Here is a 22,414-nt window from a genome sequence, read left to right as displayed (position 1 = left end):
ATCTGTAGAAGAGATGCTGTGGTTATGAAGGGATCTGGTATCTGTAGTAGAGATGCTGTAGTTATGAAGGGATCTGTTATCTGTATCTGTAGTAGAGATACTGTGGTTATGAAGGGATCTGTTATCTGTAGTAGAGATGCTGTGGTTATGAAGGGATCTGTTATCTGTAGTAGAGATGCTGTGGTTATGAAGGGATATGTTATCTGTAGTAGAGATGCTGTGGTTATGAAGGGATTTGATATCTGTAGTGGAGATGCTGTGATTATGAAAGGATCTGTTATCTGTAGTAGAGATACTGTGGTTATAAAGGGATCTGTTATCTGTAGTAGAGATGCTGTGGTTATGAAGGGATTTGTTATCTGTAGTGGAGATGCTGTGATTATGAAGGGATCTGTTATCTGTAGTAGATATGATGTGGTTATGAAGGGATCTGTTATCTGTAGTGGAGATGATGTAGTTATGAAGGGATATGTTATCTGTAGTAGAGATACTGTGGTTATGAAGGGATCTGTTATCTGTAGTGGAGATGCTGTGGTTATGAAGGGATCTGTTATCTGTAGTAGAGATACTGTGGTTATGAAGGGATCTGTTATCTGTAGTGGAGATGCTGTGGTTATGAAGGGATCTGGTATCGGTAGTAGAGATACTGTAGTTATGAAGGGATCTGTTATCTGTAGTAGAAATACTGTGGTTATGAAGGGATCTGTTATCTGTAGTAGAGATGCTGTGGTTATGAAGGGATCTGTCATCTGTAGTAGATATACTGTGGTTATGAAGGGATCTGTTATCTGTAGAAGAGATGCTGTGGTTATGAAGGGATCTGGTATCTGTAGTAGAGATGCTGTAGTTATGAAGGGATCTGTTATCTGTATCTGTAGTAGAGATACTGTGGTTATGAAGGGATCTGTTATCTGTAGTAGAGATGCTGTGGTTATGAAGGGATCTGTTATCTGTAGTAGAGATGCTGTGGTTATGAAGGGATATGTTATCTGTAGTAGAGATGCTGTGGTTATGAAGGGATTTGATATCTGTAGTGGAGATGCTGTGATTATGAAAGGATCTGTTATCTGTAGTAGAGATACTGTGGTTATAAAGGGATCTGTTATCTGTAGTAGAGATGCTGTGGTTATGAAGGGATTTGTTATCTGTAGTGGAGATGCTGTGATTATGAAGGGATCTGTTATCTGTAGTAGATATGATGTGGTTATGAAGGGATCTGTTATCTGTAGTGGAGATGATGTAGTTATGAAGGGATATGTTATATGTAGTAGAGATACTGTGGTTATGAAGGGATCTGTTATCTGTAGTGGAGATGCTGTGGTTATGAAGGGATCTGTTATCTGTAGTAGAGATACTGTGGTTATGAAGGGATCTGTTATCTGTAGTGGAGATGCTGTGGTTATGAAGGGATCTGGTATCGGTAGTAGAGATACTGTAGTTATGAAGGGATCTGTTATCTGTAGTAGAAATACTGTGGTTATGAAGGGATCTGTTATCTGTAGTAGAGATGCTGTGGTTATGAAGGGATCTGTTATCTGTAGTAGAGATACTGTGGTTATGAAGGGATCTGTTATCTGTAGTAGAGATACTGTGGTTATGAGGGGATCTGTTATCTATAGTAGAGATACTGTGGTTATGATGGGATCTGTTATCTATAGTAGAGATACTGTGGTTATGAGGGGATCTGTTATCTGTAGTAGAGATTATGTGGTTATGAAGGGATCTGTTATCTGTAGTAGAGATGCTGTGGTTATGAAGGGATATGTTATCTGTAGTGGAGATGATGTGGTTATGAAGGAATCTGTTATCTGTAGTGGAGATGATGTAGTTATGAAGGGATATGTTATCTGTATTAGAGATACTGTGGTTATGAAGGGATCTGTTATCTGTAGTGGAGATGCTGTGGTTATGGAGGGATCTGTTATCTGTAGTAGAGATACTGTGGTTATGAAGGGATCTGTTATCTGTATCTGTAGTAGAGATACTGTGGTTATGAAGGGATATGTTATCTGTAGTAGAGATGATGTGGTTATGAAAAGGATCTGTTATCTGTAGTAGAGATGCTGTGGTTATGAAGGGATCTGTTATCTGTAGTAGAGATGCTGTGGTTATGAAGGGATTTGATATATGTAGTGGAGATGCTATGATTATGAAGGGATCTGTTATCTGTAGTAGATATGATGTGGTTATGAAGGGATCTGTTATCTGTAGTGGAGATGCTGTAGTTATGAAGGGATATGTTATCTGTAGTAGAGATACTGTGGTTATGAAGGGATCTGTTATCTGTAGTGGAGATGATGTAGTTATGAAGGGATATGTTATCTGTATTAGAGATACTGTGGTCATGAAGGGATCTGTTATCTGTAGTGGAGATTTTGTGGTTATGAAGGGATCTGTTATCTGTAGTAGAGATACTGTGGTTATGAAGGGATCTGTTATCTGTAGTGGAGATGCTGTGGTTATGAAGGGATCTGTTATCTGTAGTAGAGATGATGTAGTTATGAAGGGATCTGTTATCTGTAGTGGAGATGCTGTAGTTATGAAGGGATATGTTATCTGTAGTAGAGATACTGTGGTTATGAAGGGATCTGTTATCTGTAGTAGAGATACTGTGGTTATGAATGGATCTGTTATCTGTAGTGGAGATGCTGTGGTTATGAAGGTATCTGTTATCTGTAGTAGAGATGCTGTAGTTATGAAGGGATCTGTTATCTGTAGTGGAGATGCTGTAGTTATGAAGGGATACGTTATCTGTAGTAGAGATACTGTGGTTATGAAGGGATCTGTTATCTGTAGTAGAGATACTTTGGTTATGAAGGGATCTGTTATCTGTAGTAGAGATGCTGTAGTTATGAAGGGATCTGTTATCTGTAGTGGATATGCTTTAGTTATAAAGGAATATGTTATCTGTAGTAGAGATACTGTGGTTATGAAGGGATCTGTTATCTGTAGTAGAGATACTGTGGTTATGAAGGGATATGTTATCTGTAGTAGAGATGATGTGGTTATGAAGGGATCTGTTATTTGTAGTAGAGATGCTGTGGTTATGAAGGGATCTGTTATCTGTAGTAGAGATGCTGTGGTTATGAAGGGATTTGATATCTGTAGTGGAGATGCTGTGATTATGAAGGGATCTGTTATCTGTAGTAGATATGATGTGGTTATGAAGGGATCTGTTATCTGTAGTGGAGATGCTGTAGTTATGAAGGAATATGTTATCTGTAGTGGAGATGCTGTAGTTATGAAGGGATATGTTAGCTGTAGTAGAGATACTGTGGTTATGAAGGGATCTGTCATCTGTAGTAGAGATACTGTGGTTATGAAGGGATCTGTTATCTGTAGAAGAGATGCTGTGGTTATGAAGGGATCTGGTATCTGTAGTAGAGATGCTGTAGTTATGAAGGGATCTGTTATCTGTATCTGTAGTAGAGATACTGTGGTTATGAAGGGATCTGTTATCTGTAGTAGAGATGCTGTGGTTATGAAGGGATCTGTTATCTGTAGTAGAGATGCTGTGGTTATGAAGGGATATGTTATCTGTAGTAGAGATGCTGTGGTTATGAAGGGATTTGATATCTGTAGTGGAGATGCTGTGATTATGAAAGGATCTGTTATCTGTAGTAGAGATACTGTGGTTATAAAGGGATCTGTTATCTGTAGTAGAGATGCTGTGGTTATGAAGGGATTTGTTATCTGTAGTGGAGATGCTGTGATTATGAAGGGATCTGTTATCTGTAGTAGATATGATGTGGTTATGAAGGGATCTGTTATCTGTAGTGGAGATGATGTAGTTATGAAGGGATATGTTATCTGTAGTAGAGATACTGTGGTTATGAAGGGATCTGTTATCTGTAGTGGAGATGCTGTGGTTATGAAGGGATCTGTTATCTGTAGTAGAGATACTGTGGTTATGAAGGGATCTGTTATCTGTAGTGGAGATGCTGTGGTTATGAAGGGATCTGGTATCGGTAGTAGAGATACTGTAGTTATGAAGGGATCTGTTATCTGTAGTAGAAATACTGTGGTTATGAAGGGATCTGTTATCTGTAGTAGAGATGCTGTGGTTATGAAGGGATCTGTCATCTGTAGTAGATATACTGTGGTTATGAAGGGATCTGTTATCTGTAGAAGAGATGCTGTGGTTATGAAGGGATCTGGTATCTGTAGTAGAGATGCTGTAGTTATGAAGGGATCTGTTATCTGTATCTGTAGTAGAGATACTGTGGTTATGAAGGGATCTGTTATCTGTAGTAGAGATGCTGTGGTTATGAAGGGATCTGTTATCTGTAGTAGAGATGCTGTGGTTATGAAGGGATATGTTATCTGTAGTAGAGATGCTGTGGTTATGAAGGGATTTGATATCTGTAGTGGAGATGCTGTGATTATGAAAGGATCTGTTATCTGTAGTAGAGATACTGTGGTTATAAAGGGATCTGTTATCTGTAGTAGAGATGCTGTGGTTATGAAGGGATTTGTTATCTGTAGTGGAGATGCTGTGATTATGAAGGGATCTGTTATCTGTAGTAGATATGATGTGGTTATGAAGGGATCTGTTATCTGTAGTGGAGATGATGTAGTTATGAAGGGATATGTTATATGTAGTAGAGATACTGTGGTTATGAAGGGATCTGTTATCTGTAGTGGAGATGCTGTGGTTATGAAGGGATCTGTTATCTGTAGTAGAGATACTGTGGTTATGAAGGGATCTGTTATCTGTAGTGGAGATGCTGTGGTTATGAAGGGATCTGGTATCGGTAGTAGAGATACTGTAGTTATGAAGGGATCTGTTATCTGTAGTAGAAATACTGTGGTTATGAAGGGATCTGTTATCTGTAGTAGAGATGCTGTGGTTATGAAGGGATCTGTTATCTGTAGTAGAGATACTGTGGTTATGAAGGGATCTGTTATCTGTAGTAGAGATACTGTGGTTATGAGGGGATCTGTTATCTATAGTAGAGATACTGTGGTTATGATGGGATCTGTTATCTATAGTAGAGATACTGTGGTTATGAGGGGATCTGTTATCTGTAGTAGAGATGCTGTGGTTATGAAGGGATCTGTTATCTGTAGTAGAGATGCTGTGGTTATGAAGGGATATGTTATCTGTAGTGGAGATGATGTGGTTATGAAGGAATCTGTTATCTGTAGTGGAGATGATGTAGTTATGAAGGGATATGTTATCTGTATTAGAGATACTGTGGTTATGAAGGGATCTGTTATCTGTAGTGGAGATGCTGTGGTTATGGAGGGATCTGTTATCTGTAGTAGAGATACTGTGGTTATGAAGGGATCTGTTATCTGTAGTTGAGATGCTGTGGTTATGAAGGGATCTGTTATCTGTAGTAGAGATGCTGTAGTTATGAAGGGATCTGTTATCTGTAGTGGAGATGCTGTAGTTATGAAGGGATATGTTATCTGTAGTAGAGATACTGTGGTTATGAAGGGATCTGTTATCTGTAGTAGAGATACTGTGGTTATGAAGGGATCTGTTATCTGTAGAAGATATGCTGTGGTTATGAAGGGATCTGGTATCTGTAGTAGAGATGCTGTAGTTATGAAGGGATCTGTTATCTGTATCTGTAGTAGAGATACTGTGGTTATGAAGGGATATGTTATCTGTAGTAGAGATGATGTGGTTATGAAAAGGATCTGTTATCTGTAGTAGAGATGCTGTGGTTATGAAGGGATCTGTTATCTGTAGTAGAGATGCTGTGGTTATGAAGGGATTTGATATATGTAGTGGAGATGCTATGATTATGAAGGGATCTGTTATCTGTAGTAGATATGATGTGGTTATGAAGGGATCTGTTATCTGTAGTGGAGATGCTGTAGTTATGAAGGGATATGTTATCTGTAGTAGAGATACTGTGGTTATGAAGGGATCTGTTATCTGTAGTGGAGATGATGTAGTTATGAAGGGATATGTTATCTGTATTAGAGATACTGTGGTCATGAAGGGATCTGTTATCTGTAGTGGAGATTTTGTGGTTATGAAGGGATCTGTTATCTGTAGTAGAGATACTGTGGTTATGAAGGGATCTGTTATCTGTAGTGGAGATGCTGTGGTTATGAAGGGATCTGTTATCTGTAGTAGAGATGCTGTAGTTATGAAGGGATCTGTTATCTGTAGTGGAGATGCTGTAGTTATGAAGGGATATGTTATCTGTAGTAGAGATACTGTGGTTATGAAGGGATCTGTTATCTGTAGTAGAGATACTGTGGTTATGAATGGATCTGTTATCTGTAGTGGAGATGCTGTGGTTATGAAGGTATCTGTTATCTGTAGTAGAGATGCTGTAGTTATGAAGGGATCTGTTATCTGTAGTGGAGATGCTGTAGTTATGAAGGGATACGTTATCTGTAGTAGAGATACTGTGGTTATGAAGGGATCTGTTATCTGTAGTAGAGATACTTTGGTTATGAAGGGATCTGTTATCTGTAGTAGAGATGCTGTAGTTATGAAGGGATCTGTTATCTGTAGTGGATATGCTGTGGTTATGAAGGGATCTGGTATCTGTAGTAGAGATGCTGTAGTTATGAAGGGATCTGTTATCTGTATCTGTAGTAGAGATACTGTGGTTATGAAGGGATATGTTATCTGTAGTAGAGATGATGTGGTTATGAAAAGGATCTGTTATCTGTAGTAGAGATGCTGTGGTTATGAAGGGATCTGTTATCTGTAGTAGAGATGCTGTGGTTATGAAGGGATTTGATATATGTAGTGGAGATGCTATGATTATGAAGGGATCTGTTATCTGTAGTAGATATGATGTGGTTATGAAGGGATCTGTTATCTGTAGTGGAGATGCTGTAGTTATGAAGGGATATGTTATCTGTAGTAGAGATACTGTGGTTATGAAGGGATCTGTTATCTGTAGTGGAGATGATGTAGTTATGAAGGGATATGTTATCTGTATTAGAGATACTGTGGTCATGAAGGGATCTGTTATCTGTAGTGGAGATTTTGTGGTTATGAAGGGATCTGTTATCTGTAGTAGAGATACTGTGGTTATGAAGGGATCTGTTATCTGTAGTGGAGATGCTGTGGTTATGAAGGGATCTGTTATCTGTAGTAGAGATGCTGTAGTTATGAAGGGATCTGTTATCTGTAGTGGAGATGCTGTAGTTATGAAGGGATATGTTATCTGTAGTAGAGATACTGTGGTTATGAAGGGATCTGTTATCTGTAGTAGAGATACTGTGGTTATGAATGGATCTGTTATCTGTAGTGGAGATGCTGTGGTTATGAAGGTATCTGTTATCTGTAGTAGAGATGCTGTAGTTATGAAGGGATCTGTTATCTGTAGTGGATATGCTGTGGTTATGAAGGGATCTGGTATCTGTAGTAGAGATGCTGTAGTTATGAAGGGATCTGTTATCTGTATCTGTAGTAGAGATACTGTGGTTATGAAGGGATATGTTATCTGTAGTAGAGATGATGTGGTTATGAAAAGGATCTGTTATCTGTAGTAGAGATGCTGTGGTTATGAAGGGATCTGTTATCTGTAGTAGAGATGCTGTGGTTATGAAGGGATTTGATATATGTAGTGGAGATGCTATGATTATGAAGGGATCTGTTATCTGTAGTAGATATGATGTGGTTATGAAGGGATCTGTTATCTGTAGTGGAGATGCTGTAGTTATGAAGGGATATGTTATCTGTAGTAGAGATACTGTGGTTATGAAGGGATCTGTTATCTGTAGTGGAGATGATGTAGTTATGAAGGGATATGTTATCTGTATTAGAGATACTGTGGTCATGAAGGGATCTGTTATCTGTAGTGGAGATTTTGTGGTTATGAAGGGATCTGTTATCTGTAGTAGAGATACTGTGGTTATGAAGGGATCTGTTATCTGTAGTGGAGATGCTGTGGTTATGAAGGGATCTGTTATCTGTAGTAGAGATGCTGTAGTTATGAAGGGATCTGTTATCTGTAGTGGAGATGCTGTAGTTATGAAGGGATATGTTATCTGTAGTAGAGATACTGTGGTTATGAAGGGATCTGTTATCTGTAGTAGAGATACTGTGGTTATGAATGGATCTGTTATCTGTAGTGGAGATGCTGTGGTTATGAAGGTATCTGTTATCTGTAGTAGAGATGCTGTAGTTATGAAGGGATCTGTTATCTGTAGTGGAGATGCTGTAGTTATGAAGGGACACGTTATCTGTAGTAGAGATACTGTGGTTATGAAGGGATCTGTTATCTGTAGTAGAGATACTTTGGTTATGAAGGGATCTGTTATCTGTAGTAGAGATGCTGTAGTTATGAAGGGATCTGTTATCTGTAGTGGATATGCTGTAGTTATGAAGGAATATGTTATCTGTAGTAGAGATACTGTGGTTATGAAGGGATCTGTTATCTGTAGTAGAGATACTGTGGTTATGAAGGGATATGTTATCTGTAGTAGAGATGATGTGGTTATGAAGGGATCTGTTATTTGTAGTAGAGATGCTGTGGTTATGAAGGGATCTGTTATCTGTAGTAGAGATGCTGTGGTTATGAAGGGATTTGATATCTGTAGTGGAGATGCTGTGATTATGAAGGGATCTGTTATCTGTAGTAGATATGATGTGGTTATGAAGGGATCTGTTATCTGTAGTGGAGATGCTGTAGTTATGAAGGGATATGTTATCTGTAGTAGAGATACTGTGGTTATGAAGGGATCTGTTATCTGTAGTGGAGATCCTGTGGTTATGAAGGGATCTGTTATCTGTAGTAGAGATACTGTGGTTATGAAGATATCTGTTATCTGTAGTGGAGATGCTGTGGTTATGAAGGGATATGTTATCTGTAGTAGAGATGCTGTAGTTATGAAGGGATATGTTATCTGTAGTAGAGATGCTGTAGTTATGAAGGGATCTATTATCTGTAGTAGAGATGCTGTGTTTTTTTATTTGTTTTTTTTTGTTTTTTTTTGTCATTTAGCAGACGCTCTTATCCAGAGCGACTTACAGTTAGTGAGTGCATACATTTTATATATTTTTTCATACTGGCCCCCCGTGGGAATCGAACCCACAACCCTGGCATTGCAAGGGATCTGTTATCTGTAGTAGAGATGCTGTGGTTATGAAGGGAATCTCTACTCACTTTGACGCCTGAATCCAGTCCTCGTAAAGTTCACTGGTCATCAGTGGCTCTGGAAGCTCACGGAGGTATGATTTCAGAGCCCCTGCGGAAGACAGGGATGGAGAGACGGAGGGAGAGAGAGAGAGAGGTAGAGAGAAAGAGAACGGGATGGAGAAAGAGGGGGGAGGGAGGGAGGGAGGGAGGGAGGGAGAGAGAGAGAGAGATGGGAAGAGAGAGAGAGAGAGAGAGAGAGAGAGAGAGAGAGAGAGAGAGAGAGAGAGAGAGAGAGGAGGACAGGAGGATGGAGAAAGAGAGATGGAGAGAGAAAGGGAGGAAGAGAGAGAGAGGGATGGAGAGAGAAAGCAAGGAAGAGAGAAAGAAAGAGAGATAATCTCAATAGGCCTAGGGGAGGTGTGGTTTTCTCTGTTCAGAATACTGATGAGAACACACACACACAACGCTGCCATCCTCCGATTACTCAAGGAAGTGGACAGCAACATTACAAAGAAGCCTTTAGGATAGAGAACATCTAGGGCAAAACACAAGCAGATCATTTGGGAAAGGTTAAGGGATATGTTATTCTAGCCCCACAGCTGAACTCAACTCCAGGGCCAAATCAAGTTTCAGGTGTCAAGTTTTATTGGTCGTATATACGGGATACACATGGCATACACCATCCAATGAAATGCTTACTTGCATGTTCCTTACTCGACAATGCAACAACAATAAGAACTAATGAAAGATAATAATAGGAACATAAAGTAAATGGCTCAATAGAATAAACATTTTAGCATCAGTATAATACAGGAAGGCACAATTTATAGTCCAATATTTACACGTGTTTTGGGGAAGGGGGGATTGGGGGGCAAGTTTAATTGTGCAGTATCATAATAAGAGTCTGGTAGCAGCAGTTGTGATGTGTGTAGAATGAATAGTAGTATATGTGTGTGCGTGTGTGTGTGTGTGTGTGAGTGAGTGCATTTGTGCTAAGGTGCGGAGAATCAGAGCAGTTTCTCAATCCAGTTCAAGTGTTCAACAGTCTGATGGCTTGTAGACAGAAACTGTCTCTGAGCCTTTTAGTATCAGACCTCATGCTCCGATACCATCTGCCTGATGGTGAGGGAGAGAACAGCTCGTGGCTGGGGTGTGTGGGGTCCTTGATGATGCTGCATGCCTTCCTCAGGCACCGTTTCGAGTAGATGTCCTGGATGGGTGGGAGCACGGTCCAATGATGTACTGGGCCGTCTTCACCACCCGCTGGAGGGCCTTGAGGTCGTGGACGGAGCAGTACCAGGCCGTTATGGAACCGGTCAGGATGCTCTCGATGGTGCAGTGTTAGTATTTGGAGAGGACCCGGGGTGGCATGCCAAATTTCTTCAGCTGCCTTAGGAAGTAGAGACGCTGCTGCGCCCTCTTGACAAGAGTGGTGATGTTGTTGGTCCATGTCAAGTCTTCGGTGATGTGGACGCAGAGGAACTTAAAACAGCTGACTCCATCTACTGCAATCCTGACGATGTGGATCCCGGCATGTTCCCTCCTCTGCTTCCTGAGTCAACAATGAACTCATTTGTTTTGCTGACGTTGAAGGAGAGGGTGTTGTCCTGGCACCACAATGCCAGTTCACTTATCTCCTCCCTATAGGCTGACTCGTCATTGTTGGTTATCAGGCCTACAACCGTGGTGTCGTCAGCAAAGTTGATGATGACGTGGTGTCTTGGAAAACTACACGGTCGTGGGTGAACAGGTAGTACAGCAGAGAACTGAGGATGCTCTGAGCTTGGTGTTAAGCTTGGAGGGAACAATAGTGTGTTGAATGCTGAACTGTAGTCAATGAACAGCATTCTCACATAGGAGTTCTTCTTGTCCAGATGTGTTACGGCCGCGTGAATAGCGATGGAAATTGAACCTTGGATCTGTTGGAGCGGTATTCAAATTGGAGTGGGTCCAGTGTGCCTGGCAAGCTGGCCTTGACGTGAGCCATGACCAGCATCTCGAAGCACTTCATGATGACCAGTGTCAGTGCGATGGGGCGATAGTCATTTGGGCATGTCACATTGTCTTTCTTGGACACTGGGACGATGGTGGTCTCCTTGAATGGCTCCCTAATCCCTACATAATGCACTACTTTTGACCAGAGCCATATGGGCCAGGGGTCAAAAGTAGTACACTGTAGAGGGAATATGGTGTCATTTGGGATGCAGGCCAGCTCTCTACTGGAGGAGGAGGATGTTAGGAAACAGGCAACAAGGAAATAGGCAACAAGGTGTGAAAGACAACAGTCCACAAACACAAGAAGCCTCTACTTGATTGTGTTGACCTAACATTGATTGATATATTTCTGGAGGCATGGATCTCCTGAAAGCAGAGTTCTATCTGATGGTTATATATAGACAATGGAGCTAGCTAAAGGCTTGTTGTTATGGAGACCAGAGCCTGCGCCAGAGAGAGAGAGGTGCGAGGCGTGTGTGTGGGTGTAAATTCATCTGTGATGGTGTGTGTGTGTGTGTGTGTGTGTGTGTGTGTGTGTGTGTGTGTGTGTGTGTGTGTGTGTGTGTGTGTGTGTGTGTGTGTGTGTGTGTGTGTGTGTGTGTGTGTGTGTGTGTGTGTGTGTGTGTGTGTCAGACCTGGGTTCAAATACATGGGTATTTGAGTATATATACTGAACAAAAATACAAATGCAACATGCAACAATTTCAAAGATTTTACTGAGTTACAGTTACAGTTTATATAAGGAAATCAGTTAATTGAAATACATTCATTAGGCCCTAATCTATGGATTTCGCATGACTGAGAATGCAGGTGGACATTTCTGCAGTCAGCATGCTCATTCAAAACTTGAGACATCTGTGATATTGTGTTGTGTGACAAAACTGCACATTTTAGAGTGGCCTTTTATTGTCCCCAGCACAAGGTGCACCTGTGTAATGATCATGCTGTTTAATCAGCTTCTTGATATGCCACACCTGTTAGGTGGATGGTTATTTTAGCAAAGAAGAATTGGTCACTAACAGGGATGTAAACAAATGTATTCACAAATTTGAGATAAATAAGCTTTTTGTGAGTATGGAACATTTCTGGGATCTTTTATTTCAGTTAATGAAACATGGGACCAACACTTTACATGTTGCGTTTATATTCTGTTCAGTGTAGTATTTCAAATACTTTTTTTCTGTGTATTTGAATTTTGTGTATTTTAATGGCTATTTGTAAAAACGAAACAGTCGATCAAATTATATTTGAGAGTATTTTCAAATACTTCTTTCAAATACTATTTTCAAATACCTGTGTTAAATGCATGGGAGTGTATTTGTCAGTGTATTTGAGTATTTTCAAATACTGTGTGTGTGTCTATATGTGTGTGTGTGGGTGTGTAAGGTAACCTGCGATGGCGTGAGGGTCAGCTGAATACTCCTGTACATCCATAACACCACAGTCCAGGGAGGCCTTCAGCTTCTTCAGCTTGGAGGCCGAGGGGGCCACTCTGAACAGACCCTATACACACAGGGAGTCAGCAAGACAGGAAGACAAGAAGACAGGGAGTCAGGAAGACAGAGAGTCAGAGCAGGGCCATCATAGAGATAAATACTGAAACATAAATGTAGTACATACAATATCTCTGTCTACAATAAGCACTCTAACAGCTAAATCCTATATTAACTCTATTCTGAAATCAGAATGTAAAGCAGCGTTAAATTGGCTTAATCTGGGACTGGGAAACGTAGTGTTAAGAAGGCTTCATCTGGGTCTGGGAAACGTAATAGTGTTAAGTAGGCTTCATCTGGGTCTGGGAAACTTAGTAGTGCTAAGTAGGATTTATCTGGGTCTGGGAAACTTACTAGTGTTAAGTAGTCTTCATCTGGGTCTGGGAAACTTAGTGTTAAGTAGACTTCATCTGGGTCTGGGAAACTTAGTAGTGTTAAGTAGTCTTTGTCTGGGTCTGGGAAACTTAGTATAAATATATAAATATATAAATAATATAATATGCCATTTAGCAGACGCTTTTATCCAAAGCGACTTAGAGTCATGCGTGCATACATTTTATTTATTTTTTGTGTAGTGTTAAGTAGTCTTCATCTGGGTCTGGGAAACTTTGTGTTAAGTAGTCTTCATCTGGGTCTGAGAAACTTAGTGTTAAGTAGTCTTCATCTGGGTCTGGGAAACTTAGTAGTGTTAAGTAGGCCTTATCTGGGTCTGGGAAACGTAGTAGTGTTAAGTAGGCTATATCTGGGTCTGGGAAACAAAGTATATGTAAGTAGGCTTTATCTGGGTCTGGGAAACTTTGTAGTGTTAAGTAGTCTTCATCTGGGTCTGGGAAACTTAGTGTTAGGTAGTCTTCATCTGGGTCTGGGACTCTTAGTGTTAAACAGTCTTTATCTGGGTCTGGGAACCTTAGTAGTGTTAACTAGGCTTTATCTGGGTCTGGGAAACGTACTAGTGTTAAGTAGTATTCATTTGGGTCTGGGAAACTTATTGTTAAGTAGGCTACATCTAGGTCTGGGAAAAGTAATAGTCTTAAGTAGGCTTCATCTGGGTCTGGGAAACATAGTAGTGGTAAGTAGGCTTCATCTGGGTCTGGGAAACTTAGTGTTAAGTAGTCTTCATCTGGGTCTGGGAAACTTAGTAGTGTTAAGTAGTCTTCATCTGGGTCTGGGAAACGTAGTGTTAAGTAGGCTTCATCTGGGTCTAGGAAACTTAGTGTTAAGTAGTCTTCATCTGGGTCTGGGAAACTTAGTGTTAAGTAGTCTTCATCTGATTCTGGGAAACTTAGTGTTAAGTAGTCTTCATCTGGGTCTGGGAAATGTAGTAGTGTTAAGTAGGTTTTATCTGGGTCTGGGAAACTTAATAGTGTTAAGTAGGCTTTATCTGGGTCTGGGAAACGTAATAGTGTTAAGTAGGCTATATCTGGGTCTGGGAAACTAAGTAGTGTTAAGTAGGCTTTATATGGGCCTGGGAAACTTAGTAGTGTTAAGTAGTATTCATCTGGGTCTGGGAAACTTAGTGTTAAGGAGTCTTCATCTGGGTCTGGGAAACTTAGTAGTGTTAAGTAGGATTTATCTGGGTCTGGGAAACTTAGTAGTGTTAAGTAGGCTTTATCTGGGTCTGGGAAACTTAGTAGAGTTAAGTAGGCTTTATCTGGTTCTGGGAAACTTAGTGTTAAGTAGTCTTCATCTGGGTCTGGGAAACTTAGTGTTAAGTAGTCTTCATCTGGGTCTAGGAAACTTAGTGTTAAGTAGTCTTCATCTGGGTCTGGGAAACTTAGTGTTAAGTAGTCTTCATCTGGGTCTGGGAAACTTAGTGTTAAGTAGTCTTCATCTGGGTCTGGGAAACGTAGTGTTAAGTAGTATTCATATGGGTCTGGGAACCTTAGTAGTGCTAAGTAGGCTTTATATGGGCCTAGGAAACTTAGTAGTGTTAAGTAGTCTTCATCTGGGTCTGGGAAACTTACTATTTTTAAGTAGTCTTCATCTGGGTCTGGGAAACTTAGTGTTAAGTAGGCTACATCTAGGTCTGGGAAAAGTAATAGTCTTAAGTAGGCTTCATCGGGGTCTGGGAAACTTAGTAGTGTAAAGTAGGCTTTATCTGGGTCTGAGAAACATATTAGTGTTAAGTAGTCTTCATCTAGGTCTGGGAAACTTAGTGTTAAGTAGTCTTCGTCTGGGTCTGGGAAACTTAGTAGTGTTAAGTAGTCTTCGTCTGGGTCTGGGAAACGTAGTGTTAAGTAGTATTCATATGGGTCTGGGAACCTTAGTAGTGTTAAGTAGGCTTTATATGGGCCTGGGAAACTTAGTAGTGTTAAGTAGTCTTCATCTGGGTCTGGGAAACTTAGTGTTAAGTAGTCTTCATCTGGGTCTGAGAAACTTAGTGTTAAGTAGTCTTCATCTGGGTCTGGGAAACTTAGTGTTAAGTATTCTTCATATGGGTCTGGGAAAAGTAGTGTTAAGTAGTCTTCATCTGGGTCTGGGAAACTTAGTGTTAAGTAGCCTTCATCTGGGTCTGGGAAACTTAGTGTTAAGTATTCTTCATCTGGGTCTGGGAAATGTAGTGTTAAGTAGTCTTCATCTGGGTCTGGGAAACTTTGTGTTAAGTAGTCTTCATCTGGGTCTGGGAAACTTAGTGTTAAGTAGTCTTCATCTGGGTCTGGGAAACTTTGTGTTAAGTAGTCTTCATCTGGGTCTGGGAAACTTAGTGTTAAGTAGGCTTCATTTTTTTCTCTACCTCCTCCTGCATGCCACACTCCAGCAGCATAGTGACACAGGCCTCGATGGGGAAGGCGATCTCTCTACTGCTGATGGTCAGGTGTTCCTCCAGGGCCTTGCCATATGACGGCTTCTCCACCCACGCCTCTGTGGTGGCACAACACATCATACAACAGTTAGGCACACGAGGAGCAGACAGGCATGGACACATACACATGTGCAGGCATGGACGAGCTCACACACACACACACAGACACGCGTAAATGTGCACACACACACACACACACACACACACATACACACACATTAACTCACCCTGGTGAGCTTTAATGGTGGGCAAGACACTCTGGAGGATCTCTAGAGACTTCCTGTGATATTCTGCCTGGATCTCTATGAGCTACAGAGAGACGCACAGAGACACAGGGACAGAGAGGGGGACAGAGACACAGGGACAGAGAGGGAGACAGATACACAGGGACATAGAGGGGGACAGAGACACAGGGACAGAGAGGGGACAGAGACACAGGGACAGAGAGGGGGACAGAGACACAGGAACAGAGAGGGGACAGAGACACAGGGACAGAGAGGGGACAGAGACACAGGGACAGAGAGGGGGACAGAGACACAGGGACAGAGAGGGGACAGAGACACAGGGACAGAGAGGGGAACAGAGACACAGGGACAGAGAGGGAGACAGAGACACAGGGACAGAGAGTGAGACAGAGACACAGGGACAGAGAGGGAGACAGAGACACAGGGACAGAGAGGGGACAGAGAGACAAAGGGACAGCGAGGGAGATAGAGACACAGGGACAGAGAGGGGACAGAGAGACAAAGGGACAGAGAGACACACAGGGAAACAGAGGGACAGAGGGGTAAAAAAGGTGAGGTTTAAACACCTGCTCAGCTATATGACTGTAACATGAGTCAAGGTCATCTGAAGGGTAAATGCATTGATTCAGAAAATGTACTAACCGTCTGAAAGTAGTTTGCATAGTCTATTTCTTTGGCCACAAAATTATACATATCTGCTGATAGTTGATCCTGGAAAAGAGGATAAGAAATGACCTTTAACCTTAATGCCACCTGTAACCTTGTAGTGGTTAATGCAGCCTGTGACCTTGTATTGGTTAATGCAGCCTGTAACCTTGTAGTGGTTAATGCAGCCTGTAACCCTGTAGTGGTTAATGCAGCCTGTAACCTTGTGGTGGTTAATGCAGTCTGTAACTTTGTGGTGGTTAATGCAACCTGTAACTTTGCAGTGGTTAATGCAGTCTGTAACCTTGTGGTGGTTAATGCAACCTGTAACTTTGTAGTGGTTAATGCAGCCTGTAACCTTGTAGTGGTTAATGCAGCCTGTAACCTTGTGGTGGTTAATGCAGCCTGTAACCTTGTGGTAGTTAATGCAGCCTGTAACCTTGTAGTGGTTAATGCAGCCTGTAACCTTGTGGTGGTTAATGCAGCCTGTAACCTTGTAGTGGTTAATGCAGCCTGTAACCCTGTAGTGGTTAATGCAGCCTGTAACCTTGTAGTGGTTAATGCAACCTGTAACTTTGTAGTGGTTAATGCAGCCTGTAACCTTGTAGTGGTTAATGCAACCTGTAACCTTGTGGTGGTTAATGCAGCCTGTAACCTTGTGGTAGTTAATGCAGCCTGTAACCTTGTAGTGGTTAATGCAGCCTGTAACCTTGTGGTGGTTATTGCAGCCTGTAACCTTGTAGTGGTTAATGCAGCCTGTAACCTTAATGCAGCCTGTAACCTTGTAGTGGTTAATGCAACCTGTAACCTTGTGGTGGTTAATGCAGCCTGTAACCTTGTAGTGGTTAATGCAGCCTGTAACCTTGTAGTGGTTAATGCAGCCTGTAACCTTGTGGTGGTTAATGCAGCCTGTAACCTTGTAGTGGTTAATGCAGCCTGTAACCTTGTGGTGGTTAATGCAGCCTGTAACATTGTGGTGGTTAATGCAGCCTGTAACCTTGTAGTGGTTAATGCGGCCTGTAACCTTGTAGTGGTTAATGCAGCCTGTAACCTTAATGCAGCCTGTAACCTTGTGGTGGTTAATGCAGCCTGTAACATTGTGGTGGTTAATGCAGCCTGTAACCTTGTGGTGGTTAATGCAACCTGTAACTTTGTAGTGGTTAATGCAGCCTGTAACCTTGTAGTGGTTAATGCAGCCTGTAACCTTGTGGTGGTTAATGCAGCCTGTAACCTTGTGGTAGTTAATGCAGCCTGTAACCTTGTAGTGGTTAATGCAGCCTGTAACCTTGTGGTGGTTAATGCAGCCTGTAACCTTGTAGTGGTTAATGCAGCCTGTAACCCTGTAGTGGTTAATGCAGCCTGTAACCTTGTAGTGGTTAATGCAACCTGTAACTTTGTAGTGGTTAATGCAGCCTGTAACCTTGTAGTGGTTAATGCAACCTGTAACCTTGTGGTGGTTAATGCAGCCTGTAACCTTGTGGTAGTTAATGCAGCCTGTAACCTTGTAGTGGTTAATGCAGCCTGTAACCTTGTGGTGGTTATTGCAGCCTGTAACCTTGTAGTGGTTAATGCAGCCTGTAACCTTAATGCAGCCTGTAACCTTGTAGTGGTTAATGCAACCTGTAACCTTGTGGTGGTTAATGCAGCCTGTAACCTTGTAGTGGTTAATGCAGCCTGTAACCTTGTAGTGGTTAATGCAGCCTGTAACCTTGTGGTGGTTAATGCAGCCTGTAACCTTGTAGTGGTTAATGCAGCCTGTAACCTTGTGGTGGTTAATGCAGCCTGTAACATTGTGGTGGTTAATGCAGCCTGTAACCTTGTAGTGGTTAATGCGGCCTGTAACCTTGTAGTGGTTAATGCAGCCTGTAACCTTAATGCAGCCTGTAACCTTGTGATGGTTAATGCAGCCTGTAACCTTGTAGTGGTTAATGCAGCCTGTAACCTTGTAGTGGTTAATGCAGCCTGTAACCTTTTAGTGGTTAATGCAGCCTGTAACCTTGTAGTGGTAAATGCAGCCTGTAACCTTAATGCAGCCTGTAACCTTGTAGTGGTTAATGCAACCTGTAACCTTGTGGTGGTTAATGCAGCCTGTAACCTTGTAGTGGTTAATGCAGCCTGTAACCTTGTAGTGGTTAATGCAGCCTGTAACCTTGTGGTGGTTAATGCAGCCTGTAACCTTGTAGTGGTTAATGCAGCCTGTAACCTTGTGGTGGTTAATGCAGCCTGTAACCTTGTAGTGGTTAATGCAGCCTGTAACCTTGTGGTGGTTAATGCAGCCTGTAACCTTGTAGTGGTTAATGCAGCCTGTAACCTTGTAGTGGTTAATGCAGCCTGTAACCTTGTGGTGGTTAATGCAGCCTGTAACATTGTGGTGGTTAATGCAGCCTGTAACCTTGTAGTGGTTAATGCGGCCTGTAACCTTGTAGTGGTTAATGCGGCCTGTAACCTTGTAGTGGTTAATGCAGCCTGTAACCTTAATGCAGCCTGTAACCTTGTGATGGTTAATGCAGCCTGTAACCTTGTAGTGGTTAATGCAGCCTGTAACCTTGTAGTGGTTAATGCAGCCTGTAACCTTGTGGTGGTTAATGCAGCCTGTAACCTTGTAGTGGTAAATGCAGCCTGTAACCTTTATGCAGCCTGTAACCTTGTGGTGGTTAATGCAGCCTGTAACCTTGTGGTGGTTAATGCAGCCTGTAACCTTGTAGTGGTAAATGCAGCCTGTAACCTTGTAGTGGTAAATGCAGCCTGTAACCTTGTGGTGGTTAATGCAGCCTGTAACCTTGTAGTGGTTAATGCAGCCTGTAACCCTGTAGTGGTTAATGATGCCTGTAACCTTGTGGTGGTTAATGCAGCCTGTAACCTTGTGGTGGTTAATGCAGCCTGTAACCTTGTGGCAGTTAATGCAGCCTGTAACCTTGTGGCAGTTAATGCAGCCTGTAACCTCGTGGTGGTTAATGCAGTTTCATGGTGTGGGGGACTACAGTAGGTGAAGGAAGAGGAGCCTGAACCACTAGAACCCTGTGACTCACCCTGCAGATCTCCATCCTATTGGCTGCCTCCTCCATCTCCTCTCTGAGGGCCTCCCCCTTGGCCCCGCCCGCCTGCAGATTGCTAGGGTGACTGGAGGACTTGGACGACTGGTGAAACCTACAGGCATGGAGGGGAAAGAAGAAGAGTTAGGAGGGGGGATGGAACACCAACACACAGGCTGCATCCCAAATGGCATCCTATTCTAGGCTATATAGTGCACTACCTTTGACCAGAGCTTGTTAAAAAGTAGTGCACTATATAGGGATTAGGGTGCGATTTGAGACACAACCACGGAGGGAAGGAACATGCTTGTCTAAGCATTATTCTAAACATGAGCATCTCTTAAGAAGTGATCAGTGAAGAGGGTAAAAGGTCCCAGCCTGTATGTTAACATGCATTCCATCCCTCACCGTGTGCGAGCTGAGTCCATGTCCAGGACCAACTTGGCTAAATGTTTCCTCTGTTTCTGGATGTTGGGGATGTCCACCTGGGAAGAGACAGGAACAGATGAAACCTCCTCTATAATGTATCTCCACACATGACTACATTCATTTATCTACTAGTTATCTTGGAGTTGAGATGGGAGGAATATTCTAGCACCCTGAAGGTAATAGACAATAATGAACATGCTGACATTGTGTCTGACGATCACCGTCACTCAGAGATAGTAATGGTGAATGGTGTGGGCTCTCCTAGTCTCTGGACAGACAATAATACCTCATCATAGAGACAGTAGGACTCACCTCATCATAGAGACAGTAGGACTCACCTCATCATAGAGACAGTAGGGCTCACCTCATCATAGTGACAGCAGGACTCACATCATCATAGTGACAGTAGGACTTATCTCATCATAGAGACAGTAGGACTCACCTCATCATAGTGACAGTAGGACTCACCTCATCATAGAGACAGTAGGACTCACCTCATCATAGTGACAGTAGGACTCACCTCATCATAATGACAGTAGGACTCACCTCATCATAGAGACAGTATAACTCACCTCATCATAGAGACAGTAGGACTCACCTCATCATAGAGACAGTAGGACTCACCTCAGCCAGCTCATAGAAACAGTAGGACTCACCTCATCATAGAGACAGTAGAACTCACCTCATCATAGTGACAGTAGGACTCACCTCAGCCAGCTCATAGAGACAGTAGGACTCACCTCATCATGGAGACAGCAGGACTCACCTCGTCATAGAGACAGTAGGACTCACCTCATCATAGAGACAGTAGAACTCACCTCAGCCAGCTCATAGAGACAGTAGGACTCACATCATCATAGAGACAGTAGGACTCACCTCAGCCAGCTCATAGAGAGGCTCCACCACATCCTTCTCTATCTGGAACTCAAACTGAATAAGTTCCTGGGCCAGCTTCTCCTCTGTCTCCCCACACAGGTTCAGCATCTTCCTGTCAAGGGAACAGAGCCAATCACAACCTCAGATAAGTCCCAGCCACAGCCAAACACAACGTCAGCTAGGTCCCTGCCACAGCCAAACACAACGTCAGCTAGGTCCCTGCCACAGCCAAACACAACGTCAGCTAGGTCCCTGCCACAGCCAAACACAACGTCAGCTAGGTCCCTGCCACAGCCAAACACAACGTCAGCTAGGTCCCTGCCACAGCCAATCACAACGTCAGCTAGGTCCCTGCCACAGCCAAACACAACGTCAGCTAGGTCCCTGCCACAGCCAATCACAATGTCAGCTAGGTCCCAGTCAATCACAACATCAGCTAGGACCCGGCCACAACCAATCACAATGTCAGCCACAGCCATAACCAATCACAACGCAGCCATAGCCAATCACAACGTCAGCTAGGACCCGGCCTCAGCTAATCAGAATGCATCGGATAGAGGTCAAGGTCAAGGAGGACAGAGAGGAATTATGGCAGAATCAACTGAAAAAATATGTGTGAGTGAGAGAGACAGAGAGAGAGAGAGAGAGAGAGAGAGAGAGAGAGAGAGAGAGAGAGAGAGAGAGAGAGAGAGAGAGAGACAGAGACAGAGACAGAGACAGAGACAGAGACAGAGACAGAGAGAGAGAGACCTAGAGAGAGAGAGAAAGCTAGAGAGAGAGAGAGAGAGAGAGCGAGATTGAGAGTGCGTGAGTGCGTGTTTGTGTGTGTGCGTTTGTGCTTGTGTGCTTGCGTGTCTGTGTGTGTGTTTGTGTGTGTGTGCATGTGTGTGTGTGTGTGTGTGTGTGTGTGTGTGTGTGTGTGTGTGTGTGTGTGTGTGTGTGTGCGTATACAGGGACTCACCCTAGTAGAGAGTCGTCCCCCAGCACAGCAGCTCCTTCTACCATGCATTGTGCCAGGATGGTTAGTGGTAGCTTTTTCTGATACAAGACAGAAAGTATTAACATACAGTATTTCATATCACAGCACAAGGTAGCAGAACATACTCCTCTGTCACTGTCTGAACAGGGGGAAAATGTGGATATTATGGATTTGTATTTATTCCTGGTTTATTTGAATAGGGAGGGGCAGATAGAAACTCACTGACACATTGAATAAACCAGTCTCTGATAGGTGCTCACCGAGGGAGACTTGACTGATTTCTTCTCTCTCTCGTCGGCGCCTTGCTGGCCCTGCAGGCAGGCGGTCAGCTTCTTGTGAGTGCTGTGGGTCACCTGTTTGACCAGGTCCAACCGCTTCTCCACCTAAACCAGCACAGCAACACGTATCAGACACCATACTGACAGGTAGGCCATAGATCACACACACACACACACACACACACACACTTATTTACCTGCAGAAGATCGTCGCTTAACACTTCAGTTTTTTCTGCCCTAGAAGGAGAAAACACACCAGTCAGGATTGGGTTAGGGTGAAGAGGGTAGGAGAAAACACACCAGTCAGGATTGGGTTAGGGTGGAGAGGGTAGGAGAAAACACACCAGTCAGGATTGGGTTAGGGTGGAGAGGGAAGGAGAAAACACACCAGTCAGGATTGGGTTAGGGTGGAGAGGGTAGGAGAAAACACACCAGTCAGGATTGGGTTAGGGTGGAGAGGGTTTGAATGATTTAACAAGAACACACTCAACAAGCCACTGGGGAATATCCTTAAGTACTTTACGTAGGTCTTTTAACACTTTTAGCTAAGACCATAACATCCACATAATCAAGTTAC

General features: G+C 42.7%; 1 protein-coding gene across 1 annotated transcript in view; it reads right to left on the bottom strand.

The window, feature by feature from the left end:
* Window positions 1-22,085, bottom strand: part of LOC311140054 (rho GTPase-activating protein 44-like) — a gene marked incomplete at both ends in the record, with an annotated part of 59,787 nt that extends 37,702 nt beyond the window's left edge. Inside the window, 11 exons of the mRNA XM_084175020.1 lie at window positions 9,090-9,171; window positions 12,449-12,560; window positions 15,285-15,412; window positions 15,581-15,662; window positions 16,241-16,309; window positions 19,273-19,390; window positions 19,684-19,760; window positions 20,581-20,692; window positions 21,542-21,618; window positions 21,820-21,942; window positions 22,035-22,085. Of these exons, the coding sequence (XP_084031146.1) occupies window positions 9,090-9,171; window positions 12,449-12,560; window positions 15,285-15,412; window positions 15,581-15,662; window positions 16,241-16,309; window positions 19,273-19,390; window positions 19,684-19,760; window positions 20,581-20,692; window positions 21,542-21,618; window positions 21,820-21,942; window positions 22,035-22,085 (1,031 nt within the window). The remainder of the gene's footprint in view (window positions 1-9,089; window positions 9,172-12,448; window positions 12,561-15,284; window positions 15,413-15,580; window positions 15,663-16,240; window positions 16,310-19,272; window positions 19,391-19,683; window positions 19,761-20,580; window positions 20,693-21,541; window positions 21,619-21,819; window positions 21,943-22,034) is intronic.
* Between the last annotated feature and the right edge of the window lie 329 nt (window positions 22,086-22,414).

Source organism: Coregonus lavaretus, assembly GCF_964263955.1.
Source record: "Coregonus lavaretus genome assembly, chromosome: 2".
Taxonomy (NCBI): domain Eukaryota; kingdom Metazoa; phylum Chordata; class Actinopteri; order Salmoniformes; family Salmonidae; genus Coregonus; species Coregonus lavaretus.
Note: the sequence above shows the minus strand (reverse complement) of the source record. Positions and strands in the feature narration are given on the sequence as shown.